A 23,155-nucleotide genomic window follows, 5' to 3' on the forward strand; every position below is an offset into this window, starting at 1 on the left:
GGGCTGATCTCCTTTAGGATGGACTGGTTGGATCTCCTTGCAGTCCAAGGGACTCTCAAGAGTCTTCTCCAACACCACAGTTCAAAAGCATCAATTCTTCGGCATAGCTCCAGAATTAGGACCAAGCAGAGGACAACCAAGATTAGTGTTACTAGAGGAAAGCTTCAACATCAAGATGAATCTAATTTATTTCAGTGAAGCTACATGAATTAATGAAGTCAGTGTATTGGTCACACCTACTTAATATTTCAAAGTCAATGCCTAAGTACTCTCCTTGCCTTCCACAGTCCATTGTCTACAAAATGGCTTAAAAGATTCCACAATTTCCTGTTACTTTTCTTTGTGGCTCAGCTGGTAAAGAATCTGCCTGCAGTGCAGGAGACCTGGGTTGGAAGATCCCCTGGAGAAGGGAAGGGCTACCCTCTCCAGTCTTCTGGCCTGGAGAACTTCATGGACTGTATAGTCCATGGGCAGAGAAGGCAACAGCACCCCACTCCAGTACTCTTGCCTGGAAAATCCCATGGATGGAGGAGCCTGGTAGGCTGCAGTCCATGGGGTTGCTAAGAGTTGGACATGACTGAGCGACTTCCTTTTCACTTTTCACTTTCATGCTTTGGAGAATGAAATGGCAACCCACTCCAGTGTTCTTGCCTGGAGAATCCCAGGGACGAGGGAGCCTGGTGGGCTGCCGTCTATGGGGTCGCACAGAGTCGGACATGACTGAAGTGACTTAGCAGCAGCAGCATAGTCCATGGGATCGGGAAGAGACGGACATGACTGAGTGACTTTCACTTCACTTCACTTAAGGATAAGTCAACATTTTTTTTCTTATTTAAATAATTCTTTCAGTATTTTAAGTTGTAGCTTGATCAGTAATATAGACACCACTTTAAGTGTTGACAACAGAACACAGAGAATTAGTTAGTGAGGAATGCACAAAAGCTCTCAGAAATTATAGGCTATCACACTTAAGATTTCAGCTGACCCTGCAATCAGGGAGCAATTTGAAGATTGGCCGAAACTGGTGAAGAATCTGTCTGCAGTGCAGGAGACCTGGGTTCTATTCTTGGGTAGGGAAGATTTCCTGGAGAAGGGCATGGCAGCCCAATCCAGTATTCTTGCCTGGGGAATCCCATAGACAGAGGAGTCTGGCAGGCTACAGTGCATAGAGTCACACAGAATCATAAACAACTGAAGCGATTTAGCATGCATGCACAAAGAGGGGACTTCTGTGGCAGTCCAGTGGTTAAGACTCTAAGCTTCAAATGCAGGGGGCATGGGTTTGGTCTTTGGTCAGGGAACCAAGCTACCCCACATGCCATGCAGTGTGGTTAAAAAAAAAAAACCCAAACCCCACAGAACCTCAGATTTGTTATCGGTTGAAGCCAATTGTCAAAAAAGCAGTAATGACTTCACCTCCCTTCATCCTGTTAGACTCCATGCAAATACTTTTTCTTGGTTTTGTTTTTCTGGAAAGCTTCTTTCCTTGTCCTCTCATCTCCTTAGTGAATGCCAAGTGATTCTTCTGGACTCGACTCAAGCTTTGTTCTCCTAGAAATACTCCGTAACCTCCCTCTAGCAAATGGTTCCCAGACCTGGCTGATGACTGGAACTGTCTAGTGGGGTCTTTAAGAAGACCACCCCTTGGGTTCCGTCTTGGTTCACTCTGATTCATTCATTTGGGATGGGGCTCTGGATACCTGTTGGTCTTTATTTAAAAATAACCCAGTCTGAGCTTGTGATTTTGACTTCACTGTGGTTGGGACTGTTGGTATAAATACCAGAAGTGTGTTAAAGCACACTCTATGGCAGGGTCTCGAACTTGAGCCAGCATCAGGATCACCTGGAAGGCTTGGTATAGTATGGATGGCTGAGCCTTACTCAGCGTAGATCATGGTTGGGACTGAGAATTTGTTTTTCTGATGAGGAGTTACAGGATGCTAATCTTGTTACTCTAGGGACCACAGTTTGAGAACCTGTTCTGTACAGAAGATGCGTAAGCTGGGGGTTTGATCCCTTTATCCCTACTGCAAAAGCCAAGAAGCAGATCCTGTGTGCATAGCTCAAAACCTCACTTGCCACTTCATATCTTAATATGTTAACGTTGATCCCTTGTTCCCCAGCCTTAATTGCTGGAGGACAATTGAAAGTGTTAGTTGCTCAGTCGTGTCCGACTCTTTGCAACCCTATGGACTATAGCCCACCAGACTCCTCCTGTCCATGAAATTTTCCAGGCAAGAATCCCGGAGTGGGTTGCCATTTCCTTTTCCAGAGGATCTTCCCTATCCCAGGATCGAACTCTGGTCTCCTTCATTGCAGGCTGATTCTTTATCATCTGAGCCACCACTAATAGTGATATGTTGATATATCATCATCCTTGATTTGTTGGCTAAGGGCCTCCTGCCAGTATCCTGTGGCTACTCTCTGGGGCCAACCTTTGAAGAAAAGTTCTACCCCTTTTCCAGAAAGATGGTGGGGCAGTTGTTCTGATCCAGGAGATTTTGCTACGCAGGTATTGTCGCTGTAGGTTGTCACAATTTGGGGTGAGGAGATACTACTGGCATCTGGAGGAAATAGTCCTGGGATAGTGCTCACCCTCCTACAAAGCACAGAAGTGCCTCCCACAGGAAAGAACCATGCAGCCTGAGATGTCAGCATTGCTGAGCTGGAGAACTCCTGCCTTAGAGGAAACAGTTCTAGTGAGGTGGTCGGTTTAGTTGCCTAGTTGTGTTCAACTCTTGCAAACCCATGGACTACTGTAGCCCACCGGACTCCTGTGTCCATGGGATTTGCCAAGCAAGAATACTGGAGTGGGCTGCCATTTCCTCCTCTGGGGATCTTCCTGACACAGGGATCGAACCAGGGTCTCCTGCATTGCTGTTGGATTCTTTACCCCTTGAGCCACCAGGGTCTTACTGTGAGATCTTTCTGCGTGCCTCTCACTTGTCCCTCCCTCCAGCCCCTGCTTTTAGACTCGCTGACCCAGGTCTCCCTATTTCTGTAGCCCCCTTGCCTCACCAGCCCTGCCCAGGCTGGGCCACAAAAGCCTCCAGTAATCAGGGCTGGCAGAAGCTGCAGGGAACATTAACCAGTGGTTAATAATTCACCACAGCTAAAAGTGCTTTAAAATGCATAATTTGTTCAACAATAAATGACTTACTTGAGTGGGTTGAGGGCACTTGAATGATTAAACTGGCCTCAGCAGACCTACACATTCCCCTCTCATCAAGAGATGTAGAGAGCGTGTGTGAGTGCTCTTCGCCGCTGTTTTCTCCACCAGACGGTCATCCATTCATTTACTCTGCCGAGTTCTGAATGACTCACTCGGTGCCAGGCCCAGTGAATTGCCAGGGATCGACTGGGTCCTGCCCTCATGGAGCTCTTATTCCAGCGAGGAGAGGGACAAAATACATAAGTGCGTTATTTTTTTCTCTCAGCAAATAGATTGCAGTAAAAGGGTAAAAAGAAAGCTGGAAGAAGGAAATAGAAAAGCTGGATCTGCTTTTGTAAACAAGGCAGTCCAGGACTTTCTGTGGAGGCAGCAATTGGCTTGAGACCTGGGAGAGAAAAGGTGTTAAGTAATCATGGGGGAAATGAGAAAAAATGTCTATTCTCAGGAAGGGGCACAGCAGTCAGGAGCCAGGCGGGCTCTTGGAAACACAACAGGTCAGCATGGCTGGAACACTGCATAAAGGGGCTGGACACTGAGCGAAGGGACTGAACACTGAGCAAAGTGGGGTGGTGAAAACCTATAAAGGTCATAGCATGTCTTTGCTAATTTTTCCTTTCATTCAGTATTGATTTTCTTTCTTTTTTAAATTATTTTTAAAAATTTATTTATTTTAATTGGAGGCTAATTACAATATTGTGGTGGTTTTGCCATACACTGACATGAATCAGCCATGGGTGTACATGTGTTCCCCATCCTGAACCCCGCTCCCACCTCCCTCCCCACCCCATCTCTCAGGGTCATCCCATTGCACTAGCCCTGAGCACCATGTCTGCTTTTCTTTTTTTTTAAATGCTCCACAAGTTACTGTAATTTCTGGGAAGATGTGCCAATGTTTCTGGGGCTTTGTGTACTCCTGGGGCATCCGTGAGCCCTCCTGAGAGTGTGGGCCTGCCCAGAGAGGTATTGCCCTTTATAGCTTAAGTACTTGGCTTCTTTTACATGTCACTTCCTTCTCACTCTGTGGGAAACAGCTGACCCAGAGTGGCCACCTAATGTGAGGGGGGGAGGGACAAAAGCCCTCAGAGGAGGTTATTACCATGCGGCTTAGTGTTCACTGAGCTTCACTGTGTCCCAGGGGCCATGCTGGTCACGGAGTCTGTGAGGCCGTCTGCCCTCAAGGGAGCCCCAGTCTGTTATGGAGATGGTGGCCCTAAGAGCGTTGCTGTCCACACCAGTGTTGTTCAGACATAACAACCCATTAGTGCAGCTGGGAAATTAATTTAATCAATTTCAGCTGGTATTTCTTTCTTTTTAAAAACAATTTAAAAAGTTTGTGGTAAAATATGCAGCATGATATGTACCACTGTAACCATTTTCAAGTGTACCCTTGAGTCGCAGCAATGATGTTTCACCCTGTGCAACTGTCATCAACATCCACAGGATTCTTTTCATTAGTAGCGATGGAATGTACCTATTACTCTGACTACCCATTCCCCTCCCCTGATCCCCTGGTGGTCACCATCCTGCTGTCTCTCTCATTTTGATTCTTTTGGATACAGCATATAAGTTGAATCATATGGTGTTCTCAGTGTGATGGCTTATTTCACTTAGCATAATATCCTCCAGTTTCAAGGCTTAGAAATATTCCAATGTGGGCTTCCCTGGTGGCTCAGTGGTAAAGAATCCACACCTGCCAATGCAGGTGACCCAGGTTTGATCCCTGGGTCAGAAAGATCCCCTGGAGAAGGAAATGGCAACCCACTCCAGTATTCTTGCATGGGAAATCCCATGGACAGAGGAGCCTGGCAGGCTGCAGTCCAGGAGGTAGCAAAGGAGTCAGATATGACTTGGCTACTAAACAACAAAACAATACTCTAATGTATGTGCGTCTCATGTACCAGAAAACGTGTACCACATTTTGGTACATTTCATCATTGTTCCTCTTGGGTCACTTTCACCTTTTGGATACTGTGAGTAATGCTTCTGTCATTATACGTATACCACCTGGCATTTATTTTGTAATGAAGTAGGATAGAATAGAAAATATCAGGGGACATGTGCCCATAGCATGGGCAGACCCAGAGCACTGATGAAGCCCGAGGTGCAGCTTCTCGAGCTCTATGAGCCTACATTAAGCTAAATGCACCAACGTTTATTTCCCACAGACTGATACACTTTGAGCAATCTGTGAAAAGCATCAAGATGACCCTCAGTTCTGTAGCCTTGGGTTAACCGGGTCCTTTTGACAAAGAAAATGTGACTTCATGTTCATATATATTTAATTCAGCTTCTGGAATTGTTCTTTGACCTAAGTAAGGTAGTTTCTTTCCTATGCTTTGTGGTTTCTCAAATCGCAGTGAAGAGCCATCAAAGCCTTGCTTGGGTAGGCAGTCATACTCCCCATTGTCAGCGGGGATACCTGGAACTTGGAACCAAAGCTCTGTCTTTCCTCATGGGGGGAGAACTTGAATAGTTTGGAAGGAAGCGCTTGATTGGAACAGGCCCTGAAAGCCTGATATTCAGAGGCGAGTCAGCACCAGGCACTCAGGAGCTCAGGGGGACTTTGGTGATGACGGAGTCCTGTATCTAGTGGTGGCCTTTCATGCTGCACTAAGTAGATAAGGTTGATCACCTGATGGATGTGAGGTCCCTTACTTGTTAGTTCCAACAAGCACTGTTTTAATCCCTTCAAAACCTTGGGAGGTGGCCAGCGTGAGTATTATTTTACTCGTGATTCCTTGTTTTATTCTCATTGTTAACTGAATTGTGTCCAAATGTGTCAAAATAATTTTTTTCTTTTTTTTGAGAAGGGGATTAGGGTAGTTACCATGCACGATAGTTGTAGATTCTCAGTGTTGGTTGTAGTGTGGGAAAAAATGTTGGGAAGGTATGTGGTGATAAGACAAAGGACACTATGAAGATGCGAAAGGCATGGATTAGCCAGTGGCAAGAAAAGGGAGTCAAGAAGGCCAGGGATGAAATAGAAAAGGCCTGGAAGCTGTGAGGCCGGAAGGTTTTGCCGGCCCCACAGGCTGGGAGGACCCTGGTGGGCCCCAGGACAGAGGATGTGCAGGGAGCTGGAGAACCTTGGGGAGGGAGGGGTACGCAGCCTGTACTATCACTTAGCTTAGCACAAGGATGAGAAAATGGATTCTGAGCAAGTTTTAGGAAATGAAGAAAGTTAAAGAAGAAGAAAGTTAAAGAACCTCTTGATGAAAGTGAAAGAGGAGAGTGAAAAAGTTGGTTTAAAGCTCAACATTCAGAAAACTAAGATCATGGCATCTGGTCCCATCACTTCATGGCAAATAAATGGGGAAACAGTGGAAACAGTGACAGTTTATTTGGAGTGGGGGGGCTCCAAAATCCCCACAGATGGTGACTGCAGCCATGCAATTAAAAGACGCTTACTCCTTGGAAGAAAAGTTATGACCAACCTAGATAGCATATTGAAAAGCAGAGACATTACTTTGCCAACAAAGGTCTGGCTAGTCAAGGCTATGGTTTTTCCTGTGGTCATATATGGATGTGAGAGTTGGACTGTGAAGAAGGCTGAATGATGAAGAATTGATGATTTTGAACTGTGATGTTGGAGAAGACTCTTGAGAGTCCCTTGGACTGCAAGGAGATCCAACCAGTCCATCCTAAAGGAAATCAGTCCTGAATATTCATTGGAAGGACTGATGTTGAAGCTGAAACTCCAATACTTGGTCACCTTATGTGAAGAGCTGACACATTTGAAAAGACCCTGATGCTGGTAAGGATTGAAGGTGGGAGGAGAAGGGGATGACAGAGGATGAGATGGTTGGATGGCATCGCTGACTCAATGGACATGAGTTTGAGTAAACTCCAGGGGTTGGTGATGGACAGGGAGGCCTGAAGTGCTGTGGTCCATGGGGTCACAAAGTCAGACACGACTGAGGAACTGAACTGAACTGAAAGAAGAAAGGAGAGAAGGCTCTAGCTTGAGCATTGCCAGTCAAGTATGGCTAATTGGATTTGGCTGAGGGCCACTTAGGGAAAGCCAGGGTGATGACATGTTTTGAAGATAGCTCACCAGCAGCGTGGGTGTTTTGATGTCATTCTGGATGGATTCCAGTGTTGTCTGTGCCAGGCGCCGTGGCACGTGAGGCTCATGGAGAGTCCATGTAGTGTGTAAGTAGTCATTGCCATGAAGGAGGTGTGCTCTCTGGGACAGTGAGGAGGAGATGCTGCTGCTGGGTAGAGATACTGGTGGGAGGGGAGGAACGGGTATCCTTGGTGGGGAGGACCACTCTTGGAGGAACTGGATTGGAGGGAGGGCTTACTTGGCAGAGATGGAATTGTTGAGCAAACGCTGTCAGTGACAAATTGGAGTCAGGGTGTGAATTGACTCAAGTCTCCCTGTCTAGCTCTTTTGTTCAGGTGGGGAGACACACTTTAGCCTCCTGTCAGTCAGCACGCCATGTGATGGGAGTGAAAACCTTCACCCCTTGATGGTACCCAGAAGGCTCGGCTTGGCTTTTTGAGATATGATATGGTGAAGGGCTTGGTGAGGGTCCTTAAATCAAGAACCGTGGGGAAATAAATCTGCCTAGTTGAGCACCGTCATCTATTTTTTGCTGGGGCTTACATGGGAATTATTCAAGAGCGTTGCCGTGGCGATGGCTGTTCTTTGTCTGACCAGACTTGGTTGTGTTCAGAGCATCACTGACCATTTCAGTTGATCTCTCAGCAGCCCAGGTGAGTGTTGTTATCTCCAGGTGTTATCCCCATTTGCTGGAGGCCAATGTCGAGAAGTTCTATGGCAAGTTGAAGTTCCTGCAACGAGAACGTGGCACAGTATCATTACATTAAAAAAAAATTGTGATAAAGGCATGCAACAAAGAATTTTCCCACCTTGACCATTTTAAAGCATACGGTTCAGTAGTGTGAAATACATTCACATTGTTGTACAGTCAGTTTCCAGTACTCTCTTCATCCTACATTCATGTGTAATTAAACAATAACTACCCACTCCCATCCTGCCCCTGGCAGCCTTTGGGCCACTTGGTTTCTCCCTGAATTTAAGTTCTTCCTGTCAGTGGAATCCCGCCGTATTTGTCCTTTGTGACCACATTACTTTACACTCCCACCAGCAGTGTGCAAGGGTTCCAGTTTCTCCACATCCTTCCCAACACTTATTATTTTCTTCCAGTCTCCTCCCTGCCTTCCCTCCTTTCCTTCTTCTAATAGCCATCCTAATATATGTGAGATAGCATCTCATTATAGTTTTCATTTGCATTTCCCTGATGAAGCGATGTTGAGACTCTTACCCCCGGGCAAGCAGAGTTTTAAAGAGGGCCTTTCAGGGTTACGTCCCAGTGCTAATTCCCTGCGCATTTTCTGTAGGGAATGCTGCTGCTGCTGCTGCTGCTGCTAAGTCGCTTCAGTCGTGTCCGACTCTGTGCGACCCCATAGACGGCAGCCCACCAGGCTCCCCCGTCCCTGGGATTCTCCAGGCAAGAACACTGGAGTGGGTTGCCATTTCCTTCTCCAATGCATGAAAGTGAAAAGTGAAAGTGAAGTTGCTCAGCCATGTCCAACTCTTTGAGACCCCATGGACTGCAGCCTCCTAGGCTCCTCCATCCATGGGATTTTCCAGGCAAAAGAGTACTGGAGTGGGGTGCCATCACCTTCTCCGTGTAGGGAATGACTGTAGGATGAAGGGCCAAGCATGTTTCAAACTTGTGTAGTGGTTATGCTTACAGATCTATACTTTTGTTTTGGAAGGAAATTGAGACCTAGAGATATTAAGGGTCATGGAGATGCTGAACTGGAGGGGATGAAGTGGAGGGAGGCCATAGTTGAGACCTGGGGTCTTCAGGACCACTGCTGGGACTGGAATCCTGGACTGGGGTTCTTTAGAGATGCCAGGAGGCCAGGGTGAGCAATACCTGAAGCTCAGTCTCTCTTATGGCTTCTTTGATAATTGAAAGACATTTCATTTATTCAACAAAGAATTCTTGAGCATCTCTTTACCTATATTATGCTGCTGCTGCTAAGTCACTTCAGTCGTGTCTGACTCTGTGCGACCCCATAGACGGCAGCCCACCAGGCCTCCCCATCCCTGGGATTCTCCAGGCAAGAACACTGGAGTGGGTTGCCATTTCCTTCTCCAATGCATGAAAGTGAAAAGTGAAAGTGAAGTTGCTCAGTCGTGTGAGTGGGGTGCCATTGCCTTCTCTGTGTATTATGCTAGGAATAACGCAATAAATAAGAGAAATGTGGTCTCTGCTTTCATGGGTGATTATCATCTGGCTTTGGAAATTTCCTTACCCTGTCAAAATCAGTAGATGATATTCATCTTTGGGCTGTCTTTGCATATTAATCATTATCATTTAAATGATACATAATTGGTTTGAATAAGGTCTTTTAGTCTTTTGTACAGTTACTGTTTTTTCCATCAATAATAAGTAATTTGTAGAGGGATAGTTTGAGACTATGTAAATATCATGATTCACATTAAACTTTCACACTAGTTTTAACTTCTACTGATCATTTCCTGACTCTATTGTTCCCTCTATATTTGTTTCTGTTGTAGAATGCAGGCTTTCCCTTCTCCTATTTATGAAGCAGTAAAGAGTCATGGATTTTTTCATTATTACTGGGTTATCACTTATTGACACTTACTTAATATCCTAGTATCCCAGATTTGGCTAGCATGAGTACCTCAAGCTGGCTTCTTTGTCCTCTGGACACATGTTTATGATTCCTTGAGCTGTTTATTTTATGAGGCAAGTTGTCCCCGGCTTATCTTACACTTTACATGCCTGTTGGTCTCAGCCTATCAATAGTGATGCTGTTGCTGGGAATGCCTGGGGCTCTGCTCACCTGGGCCCATTCTTGTTACAGCAGCCCCCACAGACATTTTCCCCATTGGAGCCCATGCTGTGGCTGGACTTGTCCTTGTGGTTCTTGACTATGACCATCAGGGAACTTTGAAATGGCAAAGTTTATTATGCACATGTCCTGGAGGGTAAAAGGCATGCCTGGGGCCACACAGCAAGGTCCTAGGCAGAGAGCGAGATGGATCATGAGCGAACCTGGACCTGTGCTTCTGCCTTGTTGGGGTCAATGGCTGGGTACATGGGGTTTCCAGTCAGTATCTGTTGGTAACTAAAGACATGAGTGAGAATTAAAGTATAGGAACGGAGAAATAAACAGTCTGTTATCAGAAATCAGATGGTCTGTTAGCAGGTCAATTAGAGCTTTCTGAAAAAGGGAGCTTCAGGAGTGGAGTGGCCGGGCTCCTTATCTAGTTGTCTAGGTGGCCTGTGTTTATTCTAGCTGAAGTCTCCAAAGTGAGTGTCTCCAAAACATAATGTCAGGCGCTTGCATTATGACCAAAAAAAGCTAATTGTCAGCTGCTAATACATATTGTCAGCTGCTAATATTTTAGTACTTTCCTGGTGGCTCAGTGGTAAAGAATCCACCTGCCAATGCAAGAGACTCAGGTTTGATCCCTGGGTTGGGAAGATTCCCTGGAGAAGGGAATGGCAACCCACTCCAGTATTCTCCCTGGAGAATCCTATGGACAAAGGAGCCTGGTACACTACAGTCTATGGGGTCACAAAGATTCAGATATGACTGAGTGACTTACAGTACATATGGCAGCAACATTGGAATCAGCCATTGCTTCAGGGAACCCTGGCTCCTCTTAGAAAGAATATTAAAAAGCAAAGGTCTGGGTGAAGGGGGCCAAGAGGCAGAAACTTCAGGTACAAATAAGTCAGGGAGACATTCAGCATGGTGACTATTGTTGCTAATAATGTGTCACATATTTGAAAGTTGCTGAGAGTTGTCCTTAGAAGTTCTTCTCAGAAACGAACAAATTGTAATAATGTATGTTAAAAAACCAAAACACCAAGGTCTGGGGGCTTGAATGATCTTTGGTACCAGTGTGTCATTGCTTCGAGGGTGTCTCACCATGTAGAGTTAGGGACTACGTGTATATGTGTCTGTGTTTTTCCCATATTTGTATATATTTAAAACTGAAAGTGAAAGTGTTAGTCTCTCAGTTGTGTTCAACTTTTTGTGACCCCGCCATGGACTGTAGCCCATCAGACTCCCCTGTCCATGGAATTCTCTAGGCAAGAATACTGGAGTGGGTATTCTGTCAGGATTCCCTTCTCCAGGGGATCTTCCCGACCTGGGAATCAAACCTGAGTCTTCCGCATTGCAGGTGGATTCTGAGCCACCTGGGAACCTATTTCTGTAGACCTCTTTTTAAAAACAAACAAACAACAAAGCCTGTCAGAGTCGGAATCTGATTAGACAAAGATGTGTACTTTGGATACATGTCATTCTCCGTTTCTCTTAATTTTTCACAGGTGGCTAAACCCCTTGTTTAAAATTGGTCACAAACGGAGATTAGAAGAAGATGACATGTACTCAGTGCTTCCAGAAGATCGCTCCCAGCACCTTGGAGAAGAGCTGCAAGGGTGAGCACAGACAGCAGGGAGAAGGGGAAGGACAGTGAGAATTTTCACGTGTGGCTGAAGGTGTGGGGTGGAGGTGGGGGTTGCGGTTTGCCTTCCTCTGGGTTCTTCTGAGCCTCCTCTCCTGACCCTGCACACTCACCCCCTCGGGCTGACCCTGGGCTCAGCCCACTTTGGAGGGCTGAGCCCTGTACGTTTGTGGACGTGGAGGGAGCCCGCAGTCATGGCCCTGCAGGCCGATCTCTGTCCCTGGAGGTGGGGTCCCTGGAGGAGGGAGTCTGCCCTCTGAGCTGCTCATGGTGCTGAGAATCCAGCAAAACTTGGCAGGGGCTCTCCCCTCAAGGTTCGTTTTTCTGGTGCTTCAGTCTGCACCGCTCATCTTTCAGGAGCCCTGTGAGCAGCTTGCCCGCACCTGTGGGGCAGCCACAGAGCGCCTTGTGGTAAAGGCTTATCTCCCACCCCGCCCCTCCCCTGCGTTCCCTGTGGTGGACACCTGTTGTTTATTGTGTTTTGTTTCTCATCGCAGGTACTGGGATCAAGAGGTTTTGAGAGCCGAGAAAGATGCACGGGAGCCTTCTTTAACAAAAGCAATCATAAAATGTTACTGGAAATCCTATGTAGTTTTGGGAATTTTTACATTAATTGAGGTAAAAGCTTTTACATACAGTGCATTGCTTTTCAGTGCATGTGGTTCAGTACTGAGATGGATGAGACCTGTGGGAGAGAGGTCACAGGATACAGTGTGTCTGAAAACTTATCTGTGATGTAGTCAGTGGTTGATGTATCTTTAGAATAGACAGATGCTTAAAGTACTGGACCTCCGGGGATTATTATTTTCCTTTTAACTGATTAAAACAGTGTTATGGAAAGATGACACTGAAAAGGAGAATTTTATGCCATGTTAGAGTGTTCTTGGTGTTCAGTATGAATGCTAAGAGTGGTCCTTGATCAAAAGAAGATCCTACAACCTCAAAGAATGTGTACCCTGTGGTTTTGAGGAAGTAAACTTGGATCCGAGCCCAGAATGCATGCGTGTGCACTCAGTTGCTGAGTCATGTCTGACTCTTTGGGAAACTTTGGCCTAGTAGCCCTCCAGGCTCCTGTGTCCATGGAATTCTCCAGGCAAGAATACTAGAGTGAGTTCCCATTTCCTTCTCCAGGGGATCTTCCTGACCCAGGAGTTGAACCCACATCTCTTGCATTACAGGCAGATTCTTTACCACTGAGCCACTTGGGAAGCCTTGATCCTAGAAGACATTTTACAGGCACTCAGCAAATGATTGTTAACTTGCCCAGGTCACATCTGATAAATGGTTTCCTAAGAAGGGATTGTCGCTTCTCCTCTTCTTGTGGAACAGAACCCAGGGCCCTGCATCTGGGCAGGAGCTGCTAGAACTTCCAAGAGCATACTTTTCCCCAGGAGGGTGCCCCCTCCCCACGGGCCCGGTCACCCAGGTCAGATCCCCGCTGTGGGGGGGAGCTCCAGCTTCACCATGACTTCTGTGCACCCTCCATGCTCTTTTCTTTTCTTTTTTTCCCATGCTCTTTTCTATCCCTGACTGTGGGGCTGGTCTGCTGGTTGAAGGGGGATCCTGGTAGCCTGGCATTGGCAGAGGGTAGAGGAAGGAATGTACAGGGCAAACCAGAGTAGAAAGCCATTAGGTCAGTGACCTCCATGACCCTGAAGATCCTGGGTCAAGATCCCCCAGAGGACAGTCCACCTGGGGACACAGTGCCGTCAGCCCCCTGTTCTGGCTGAGCCTGCTGGGGGTCTGCTGCAGACCCCCCTGGGTGGCTCGTGCTTTCCGTGGTTCCTTAGTGCTGCCTTAGGGACACGGGCGGCCTGTGAGTGTGTGAGGGCTGGAGGGATGGAAGATGCAGTTGCTGTGAAAGGGGTGTTTTAGGTGGAGAAGGTGTGAGTTGTCCTCAGTCCATCATGTTGGGGTGAGGTGATAGGCCAGGTGGCAGGTGGGCGGCGTGGCTCTTGTTTAAAGGCTGAGCTGAACGGAAGGGCACTGCGGGCAGTGGGCAACTGGGCAAGTAAAGTCCACCCCACACAACTGGAGAGACAGAGAATCTGTCAGCTCCCAGGTGACTGAGTGGTCCTGGGAGGTTTAATTCTTGATGACCAAAGGTGGGTTGGCCTTTGCTACAAGTGAATGAGCTTGTGACTATTCTGATGACTTTAAGTTCTAAACATCCATCCACGCTTGTTATGAAACCATTCCAGATCAGCTCCTTGAGATGGACCAGGGAAAAGGCGGAGGTCATAGATAGTGGCTGTGTTAGGACGTTGATAATCTGCACAGAGGTGGAATCTTCTTTGTTGTTTTTTTAGTACATGTGCTAAGTTGCTTGCTAAAAGCTGATATCCCAGTGAATCTGGGAATGCATCTGTTCAGTGAGAGTGAGAACCCCAGGTCAGTTACCAGAGTGTGGAGAAGTTTTCCTGTTCTGGTGTCTGAATACACTTTCCCACATGCAGGGTGTGTTCCAGGCCTGAGGTCTTAGGGTGGGAACCAGACAATCTCTGGGAGGGTAGCAGATTAATCAGGTGAAACTGGGCTTCCTCCCAGGAGGGAGGTTTCTTGATCTTGCTGTGTTGCGACCTTGGTGGTTTAAAGCATAAAACTAGACAGTGGCCTGTATTCCCTTGGTGACTGTTCCTATATTCCTAGGTGACTGGCATACAGTGCTAACTCAAAATTTGTGTCCTTGGGACACTGGTAGAACTGGTAAACTCTTAGTTCTGATGCATTGGAATTCAGGGAGTTCAGGGCCATTGAAGCTTAAGAAGTTTGTCGTTGTTGGCAGTCAAAAGAAGTTTGAAATCCAGCACAAACATTCCTCTTTTCCTTGACTTGCCTTTTGACACACTGCTGTTTTGGAGAAATTAGAAATCATTTCTTATGACGAAGCTAGTAAGGATCTGATTTTAGAACTCATTTTCAGGTACTCTTTTGTGTTTTCAGTGATTAAAGCTACTGAGAAAAGTGCAATGAACGTTAGTTAAATAATTGATTTTATGAAGCAGCTTTCCGGTTTTTTATCTTCTATCTATGCTGCTTGCTGATCTATGTTAGATACTGATAGATCTAAACTCAGCCCAGGATTTTCTAAAATGCAAACATGTTTTCTGTGTGACCTGCAGCCCTCTTTTGGTTCATCTGGTGCACAGAATGCTGCATGGATCATCCATGATTCCCACGCAGTGTGCTCTGATCAGCCACAACACAGGCAGGGCCTTCCCTTGAACTACTGGCAGCAGCACCAGTGGGAAGAGGCAGGGTGATGCCAGTCCAGGGCGAGGCATTTAGGGTTCGGATTTCAAAACCATGAAAACCTCTCCTATGAGTATTAGGAGTGACTTTAAGGGTTCGAGGAGCTCTTGCAGGCTGATGCTAATTAGAACAGAACAGAACAGCCAATGAGTTCCCAGCACATCTGGCCTCTGTGTGTGCCTTCATGGGGACCGCAGGTGGGGAGGACAGGTCTCTGCCTGCCCAGGGCCCTCAGGGTGGAGAGGAGGGGCCTGAAACCTCTGCCTGGACCAGAGACACAGAGACCACCTCCCCAGGTCATCAGGGCTTCGCACTGACAGGTGAGGTCTCCACTGCTGGTGTGTAAGTGGGGTGACCTCAGAGAGCCAGAGTGGGTTCACGCAGTCCCTTCCCCTGAGAGGGGAGGAGTGGCCAGGGTTTATGTACTCTTTCTGGGAACCTTAGAAATGGCCTGGCCTTGTCCTGTCACTTGGTCTTTGTTCAAGGCCGTTTTTGCTGGTTGTCTCTGTTTTAGGTGGAAGCTGTAGGAACACGCACATATTTGTGTACGTTTTCACTTTGGAGCTCAGCTGATGGGCAGGAAGTAAACAGAATCTTCTGCATCCCACAGTGGGCTTTGTGCCTCAACTCAGGGCTGGTTTCCCAAGAGCTGAGTGGTCTTTGCATTTATTTCCCAACCCTCCTTCCATGTGTCCCTCACTTCTGCTCCACCCAGGAGGCTGAGGAGTGGCTGCTGGTGGCAAAGAAACTCTGGGGCTGGAGTAACCCCTGAGGACTACACCGCAAGAGAGAGGAGGAGGGAGCATTGAGCAAAGCAAGACAGGAACCTGCAGAGCAGACTTGCTGTGTGCACCCTGCGGGTTCTTAAGAGCATCATGAAAGTCTCACAGTCGTGTCCGACTCTTCGACCCCATGGACTATACAGTCCATGGAATTCTCCAGGCCAGAATACTGGAGTGGATAGCCTTTCCATTCTCCAGGGGATCTTCCCAACATAGGGATCAAACGCAGGTCTCCCACACTGCAGGTGGATTCTTTACCAGCTTAGCCACAGGGGGAGCCCATTAATACTGGAGTGGGTAGCCTATCCCTTCTCCAGCGGATCTTCCCAACCCAGAAGTTGAACCAGGGTCTCCTGCATTGCATGCAGATTCTTTACCAACTGAGCTATTAGGGAAGCCCCTCTTAAGAGCATAGCACTAGCCATTAGGTGTTATTAATATCCACAGTGATGACCTTGAGGCCTAAATGAGGGGAATGCTTTTCAATCGTTTTTGTTTTTAAAAACATATGTTAATTTTTATTATAACAATTTTTTTTCAATTTCAGAATGGTAGACTTACAATATTATATTAGTTTCACATATATAACATAGTGATTAAACATTTCTGTACATTACAGAATGCTCACCCTATTAAGTCTAGTTACCCTCTATCACCATACAGAGCTCTTCCAATATTATTGACTATATTTCCTATGCTGCACATTACATTCTCTTGCCTTTTTAATTTTACACCTGTAAGACTGTACCTTTTAATCTCCATCACCTATTCTACGCATCCCTTCAACCTGTTTTCTTTTTGAAGTCAGGAAGTAGGTAACTTATTTTTACAAGACTGCATTTATAATGGATCAGATTTCAAAAATCTGGCTAGAACTGATACTTTTCATTACTGTCCATAAGAGTGAGCTTTTATGAATGACTTTTCTCAAGAGTTCTTGTTCTGCTATGATCACCTGTGAGCAGTGAAGAGTTGTCCAAGCTGTTTGCGAAACCAGCCTCTGCCAAAACCAGCCTCTGCCATTAAGAATACAATAGGTCTCTTCCTGCAAGTTATGTATAGTAAAGTGATCGTAGTTTACATTTGTTTTGATTCTAGTTTAAGAGCACTCTGAGCTGTTGTAACTCATTTAGTTGTCCCAGGATTCCTCCGAGGGAGGCAAGGCAGGTATTTCCAACGATGAGGACCTGGGGGTACAGGAGGGCCCAAGAGCGGCCTGGGTCATGTGATTCGCAGGTGGCCAACCTGGTTTCTGAAGCACAGTGTTTTGATTCCTAGACCAGTGTTCTTTGTGTTCTGTCCTGAGATTTCCTCTCCTTCCACAGCCTCCACTGAAGAGTCACAGGTTTAGTTGCTAAGTCGTGTTGTACTCTTGCAACCGCATAGACTGTAGCCCACTAGGCTCCTCTGTCAATGGGATTTCCCAGGCAAGACTGGAGGGATTGCCATTTCCTTCTCCAGAGGATTGAACCCAGGTCTCCTGCATGACAGGTGGATTCTTTACCGATTGAGCCACTAGATCACAGAGCCAAGACTTTTTTCTGACAACAGCTTTGTACTCCTCTTTCTGCTGCTTCCTGCAGCGTGGGGTTTTCTTTTTCCCTGGAGATTTTAAGGAACATTTCAAAAAATAGAAGAATAGAACAAGGTCGCAGAATGCATTACCCTAGAATCTGCCTTTTTGGAGTAAAGACTATTTTGAGCTGACTTTTTTGAGATGGAGACACAGGAAGGAAATCTCCATTTGTAAGGGCTTCTTCTGCTCTGTACCTGAAAGAGAGTGTTGGCCCTGAAACACAAAAGCATTTTGTCAGTGGAGAATGGATTTGCATAATGAATCCAACTCTATCTTTCTGCTTTGTTTATTCTGGGTTGCCTATTAACTTCTCATGAGCCCCCCTTCCTGCGCCCTACCCTTTAGCTGGAATGTCAAGACCTGGGTTCATATGGGTTTTTCTTGAAAGTATGATAGATCTCATGGAATTCTGCTTAAAACCCTTTGTGGTTCTTGTAAATCATTCACGATAGGTCTGTTATCCCCCCAGGCTCAGCTGCCTTGACACTGTAGGACAGGAGGATCGCAGATGCTTATGTGGGGTTAGTTTCTGCATCCAGAATCTTCCAGGGAGAGAGGGGACTTCAGTCTCCATTCCTAATTTGTTGTGAGTTTTGGGGGTCTTCCCTGAAAGCTCAATTGGTAAAGAATCAGCCTGCAATTCAGGAGACCCCGGTTCAATTCCTGGGTTGGGAAAATCTGCTGGAGAAGGGATTAGGTACCCACTCCAGTATTCTGGCCTTGTGACTCAGCTGATAAAGAATCTGCCTGCAATGCAGGATACCTGGGTTTGATCCCTAGGTTGGGAAGATCCCCTGGAGAAGGGAACAGCTATCCCAGTCCAGTGTTCTGGCCTGAAGAATTCCATGGACTCTATAGTCCATGGGGTTGAAAAGAGGTGGACACAACTGAGCAACTTTCACTCACTCACTCAAACCAGTTTCTGGGGGCTGGGCTACAGGCATCGGAGCTCTCAGCTCCTCTTGGGTGATGCCCTCAGGATGAAGTCCACTGTGTAATGGAGGAGTGAAAACTGATAGACTGGAAGACTGATGGTTTAATTTCCCCAAATTCACTGCTTTCCCTCTTAGCTCTGGATCTTTCTCAAGTCCAGCATTGTTATCTCTTCAGTTTCTAAAGATTAGCTGCCTGTTCATTTTCCCATAAGCTCACCCACTTACTTCCTTCTGTGTTAGATGGTTTCTAGTTCCTGTGTTTTCTTTTTTTTCTCATGAATCAGAGATAACAGACTTGGGCAAGAAATGTTTAAAGCAGCACATGTGGAATCATAGATGAGGAACTGTACCCACTGGGGAGTTTCTAGCATCAAGCTGTGTAAGAAGTTCCCCTAAAAACAAGAGATAGGATCACATGGGAGGTGCTCTCCGGAGGCTGAATACCAAGGACTCCACCAAGCAGTGTCTGCCTCAGAGACTCGAACCTCGAACCATGCGGTGTTGTGGTATTATATTGGGATCTTGTAAAAATCCTTTTTGTCTTTGCAGTTGTGAATAATTCTTGTGAAGGAATAAAAACTGTCTTCTCAGTTGGTTTGTGGAGTTGTAGTTTGGGTATCAAATATGAAGGGATTATAGGAGTAATTTTGACCTTGTTCCTGTTTATCTGGAAAGTTTTCATTTGGCTACTTTCAACTTTGATACTGAATGTTTTCTCAGTTTTATTTCTCACTCAGTTGAGGGTTAGGGTCAAGAACAGACAGAGGTGTGGACACTTTGGGTCATGGACCAGATATACTCCTTAATGAGACTGTTTGATCAACTGGGTTATTCAAGTTGGCCTCAGTGGAAAAAATCAAGATGCTAAGGCAGTAGTGATCCTTATTTTACAAAAACTAATTTTTCCTGAATTTGTTACTTCTGTTGGTATTCTCTTTGGTGGGTTTTCAATGTTAGGCCCAAGTGGAGAGCTGAGTCACAGACAATAGTGATTCCAGAGATAATCTTAAGTTTTAGGAAAGTTTGGGTTGGCGGCTGTTACCACTGGGCTTCTGGTGCAGAGCCCCAGGTCTGTAGGCTGCAGCTCTGGACTGCTCTGGGTCACACCTGGGCTGGGACTGCCTTTGTGTACAGTTTGACATTCTTGCTTCTCTGTGTAAGACTTCTTCAGACTTCTCTCTCAGTGAAGTCTATAAACAGTGTGTTTTGCAATATACTATGTGAGGGGCTTTTTAAATAAGCTCTTCATGCCCCTTGGGATGAATCATGGGGCTTGCTGGAAATGTAACAACGAGCCTTTGTGTTCTTGGGAAAACTTATTCTCATATGATCATCTTACTCATAAATATTCAGCTAAACAGTGTTCACCTTCTTTTCCCTACTAGATGAAACCTTCCATGACCTTGTGGAAGGCAAGGCCGTCAGTGAATGTGTGGGTTTGTGTGTGCAGAGCAAGACATGAGTGTTGGGCTTCCGTGTTGCATTCCTGTGAAGGACGGAGACAGCATTCTGTGAATAATCTGATCAGGCATTAGTTGACTGAGCAGAAAATATGTGTTAGTTTTGTTTGCTGACTGAAGTTTTTGATTCTCCTTCCCTTTGTCCTGCATGTGGCTTCTTCGGCTTTGGACAGACAGAGCTATCAAAAGCAAACCCATCAATTATATACCTTGTCTGTATTATTAAGGAGGGACTGCTTAAAAGGAAAAACCGAATTCTGGAACAATCTCCAAACTTTCTGGCATTTTGTCCTTTGAGAATTCTGGAGGAAATGATGTCGAGGGCCAAGGTGTTTACTTTTGGTGACTTGGATTTCATGAGTGTTTGGTTTTCCTTGGTGAGAGAGAAAGGGACCTTCAAGGAGCGACAAGCGGGCAGAAGTAGATTGTGGGGTGGAGTGTCCGTTTGGCAGAGTGGGCAAGTGTTGCAGTTTTTTTGACATTAGTTTTGTGAAAGAAAATTGTTTTCCCTATGCCATACTTAAAATATAAGTCCCAATGCTTCCCAACTCATTGGTTTAGAATTGTAATTTTTGCCTTGGGGAAAAGAAGATTGGTAATATGTATTCTAAACCAGTACCTGTAGTGTTTGGCAGATGAAGAAACATGGATGACATCATTTTTTTAGCTTGGCTTCTGCTGTATTTAATTTTTGGCTCCAAGGAATATCGCAACTTCTGGGCTGGAGAGACAGTGATACAGTGTACCCTGGGCCTGGGATCCTGGGAATCTCCCAAGCCTGATTTCTTCGAGAAACTCCAGCAGAAGCTGGACTCCATTCTCTTGATCCCTGTATGTGTAGAGTTCAGGGTTGGAAAGAGGGTATCTTATGTTTGTGCCAATGTCTCAGTTTATAAAGGCTCCTGATTAGGTTGTTTTTTTTGTTTGTTTGTTTTTTAATATTTATTTATTTGGCTTCTGCAGCAGGTCTCAGTTGTGGTATATAGGATCTTTAGTTGTTCAAACTCTTAGTTGTTACATGTGGGATCTTTTTCTTTGACCAGGGATTGAACCTGAGCCCCCTGCATTGGGAACATGGGGTCTTAGCCACTGGACCACCAGGGTAGTCCCTCTTAATGAGTTTCTGATGTATTTGTGGGGAGGCTGACGATCTCCCTGTCTTACTCCTGTGCTGTCTTCAGCTTCCCCTCCATAAAGGCTCTTAAAGCTGACAGAGATGGCAAGAGTGGTCCTCTTGTATGTGAATGACCTTGAATTTCTGTTGGGCTGGGACACTGAGAATACAGGGGATCAGGAGCAGGCTGCCAAAAGGGCTTGTTCATATGCAAACAAATTTCTTACCTTTCTTATGCTCATCTGAAGCCAGGAGTCATTTGGTATTTTGCCAAATGGGTTCTAAAGCACTGGTTGTAGTATTTACTGAGCATCCACAATGTACTAACCACAAGCATCCACAATGTACTTACCACAGTGCACTAAGGCTTTATTGTTTTTACCACATTTTTGCCTAGGTTAAAACTGTTGTCTGCTTGTCTTATAGAAGATAGTGTACCTGTGGATTTTTTCTTTAGATTAACTAGGAATGTTGTATTTTGTCAAGATGCCTTTTTAACAAGTAATAATAAAAGTAAAGCATGTGTTAAGAAAACCTGGTTTGGGGCTTCCCAGGTGGTGCTAGTGGTGAAGAACCCGCCTGCCAATGCAGGAGACCTAAGAGACCTGGGTTCGATACCTGGGTAGGGAAAACCCCTGGAAAAGGGCATAGCAACCCGTAGCCTGGAGAATCCCATGCACAGAGGAGCCTGGCAGGCTACAGTACGTGGGGTCGCAAAGAGTCGGACATGACTGAAGTGACTTAGCACCCACGAATCCAATTAGGTTCAATCGTCCAACTAGATTTTACGATTTAAGGTTTGAGGGCTGAATAAAGTCTTTACTCTGTTGAGTGGGAAAAAAAAAAAAAAAACACCAACAAACCAAAGCCTAAAAGAAAACCTGATTTGGCTTGTATGTCTAATGAAGATTTTTTAAAATTTGTTTTTAGGAAAGTACCAGAGTAGTTCAGCCCATAATTCTGGGGAAAATTATTGGTTATTTTGAAAACTACGATCCCTCTGATTCTGCTGCTTTGTACGAAGCCCACGGCTATGCCGGGGTGCTGAGCGCCTGCACGCTTGTCTTGGCCATCCTACACCACTTGTATTTCTACCACGTCCAGTGTGCGGGGATGAGGCTGAGAGTAGCCATGTGCCACATGATTTACCGCAAGGTAAGTGTCACTCGGTACCAGGTGTACCTCTCATGAAGTACCAGAAGCATTTTGGGAGAGTTCTCTGTCAATTACAAATTTTATAACTAGTGAAAATCGTGAATCACTATTGTACACGTGTAATATATAACATTGCACATCAAGTATACTTCAGTAAAAAAGTAAGACACATTATACCCAAGAAGAACAATTTCCTTTAATGATTATGCTCATTTACACCATGCTATGGAATTTTGCTCTTTGCATCCAGCCCATTTTGTTGTTTAAGAAAATGTTACGAAAACATAATGAAGAGATTTGTATCGAGATCAGGTCAGGACAGCTTTTGATAATGTTTATTCACAGGCTCTTGTATAATATTCAGTAAATTTATAAAGAAGTCTATAAGCATCAGAGATATGAAGTTGATTTTTAATGTTTTCATGCCAAAATCACATAGTGGTATTAATGGAAATTTTGTTGTTCATGAAAACCTTTATTTACACAAAGTTGTATTTACTAGAAAGCTTCTGTAATTGGATCTATAAAATTAAATCTAGGAGAAAGGAATGTATTTGAGAAAAGGAATGCTTATTTTTTTTCAAACATTGCATCTAATCATATTCATTATAATTATGTTTACTAAAAAAATGTAAATGGAATCCATGCCACATATAGGCTCACTCATTGTGTTGTATAGTTGTGATTGTTAATAACAGTAGTAAAGACAGTAGATGTTTGGATAAAACTTAAAATTTTTCATTGTTTTTAGTAATTTTGAAGAGAATTTGTTGGTTGCCATTCATTTAGTTTTTTTCATAATAGATTTCCTTTTTTTCTTTAGTAAGCAATATAGCAGTTTTAGTATGACCTGGTTTGATGATTTTAGTGCTTTTGTGCTGAGAAATACCCATAAAATTATTCCATAGGTTACCCTGGTCTTAACAAGTGTAAAGAGAGTGAGGATTTCTGGTGGATTTACAGAGAAATTGCCACTGTCAGGAGCTGAAGTGCCTTTTATAAACTTGATCCTGGGTATCTCTGCCCTGTTTACTTTTTAAAGAATTTTCATTTGACTGTATTAGATAATTTGAAATTTACTGAGATAGCAGACACACACAAAAAGGACAACAACATTGTCAATGTGTTAAATGGCTTTACTATAGTAATTTTTGCCATTGTATCTGAGCCTCACATTGTACACCTTATATATATACAATTTTTATTACAAAACAATTAAAATTG

General features: G+C 45.1%; 1 protein-coding gene across 2 annotated transcripts in view; it reads left to right on the forward strand.

Moving 5' to 3' along the window:
* Positions 1–23,155, forward strand: part of LOC104992857 (multidrug resistance-associated protein 4) — a 176,435-nt gene that overhangs the window by 16,252 nt on the left and 137,028 nt on the right. For both annotated transcript variants that reach the window (XM_010845860.1, XM_010845859.1), the window contains exons 2-4: positions 11,521–11,631; positions 12,155–12,275; positions 21,707–21,931. In XM_010845860.1, the coding sequence (XP_010844162.1) occupies positions 11,576–11,631; positions 12,155–12,275; positions 21,707–21,931 (402 nt within the window). In that variant the 5' untranslated portion in view covers positions 11,521–11,575. The remainder of the gene's footprint in view (positions 1–11,520; positions 11,632–12,154; positions 12,276–21,706; positions 21,932–23,155) is intronic.

Source organism: Bison bison, unplaced genomic scaffold, assembly GCF_000754665.1.
Source record: "Bison bison bison isolate TAMUID 2011002044 unplaced genomic scaffold, Bison_UMD1.0 scf7180017864225, whole genome shotgun sequence".
NCBI lineage: Eukaryota > Metazoa > Chordata > Mammalia > Artiodactyla > Bovidae > Bison > Bison bison.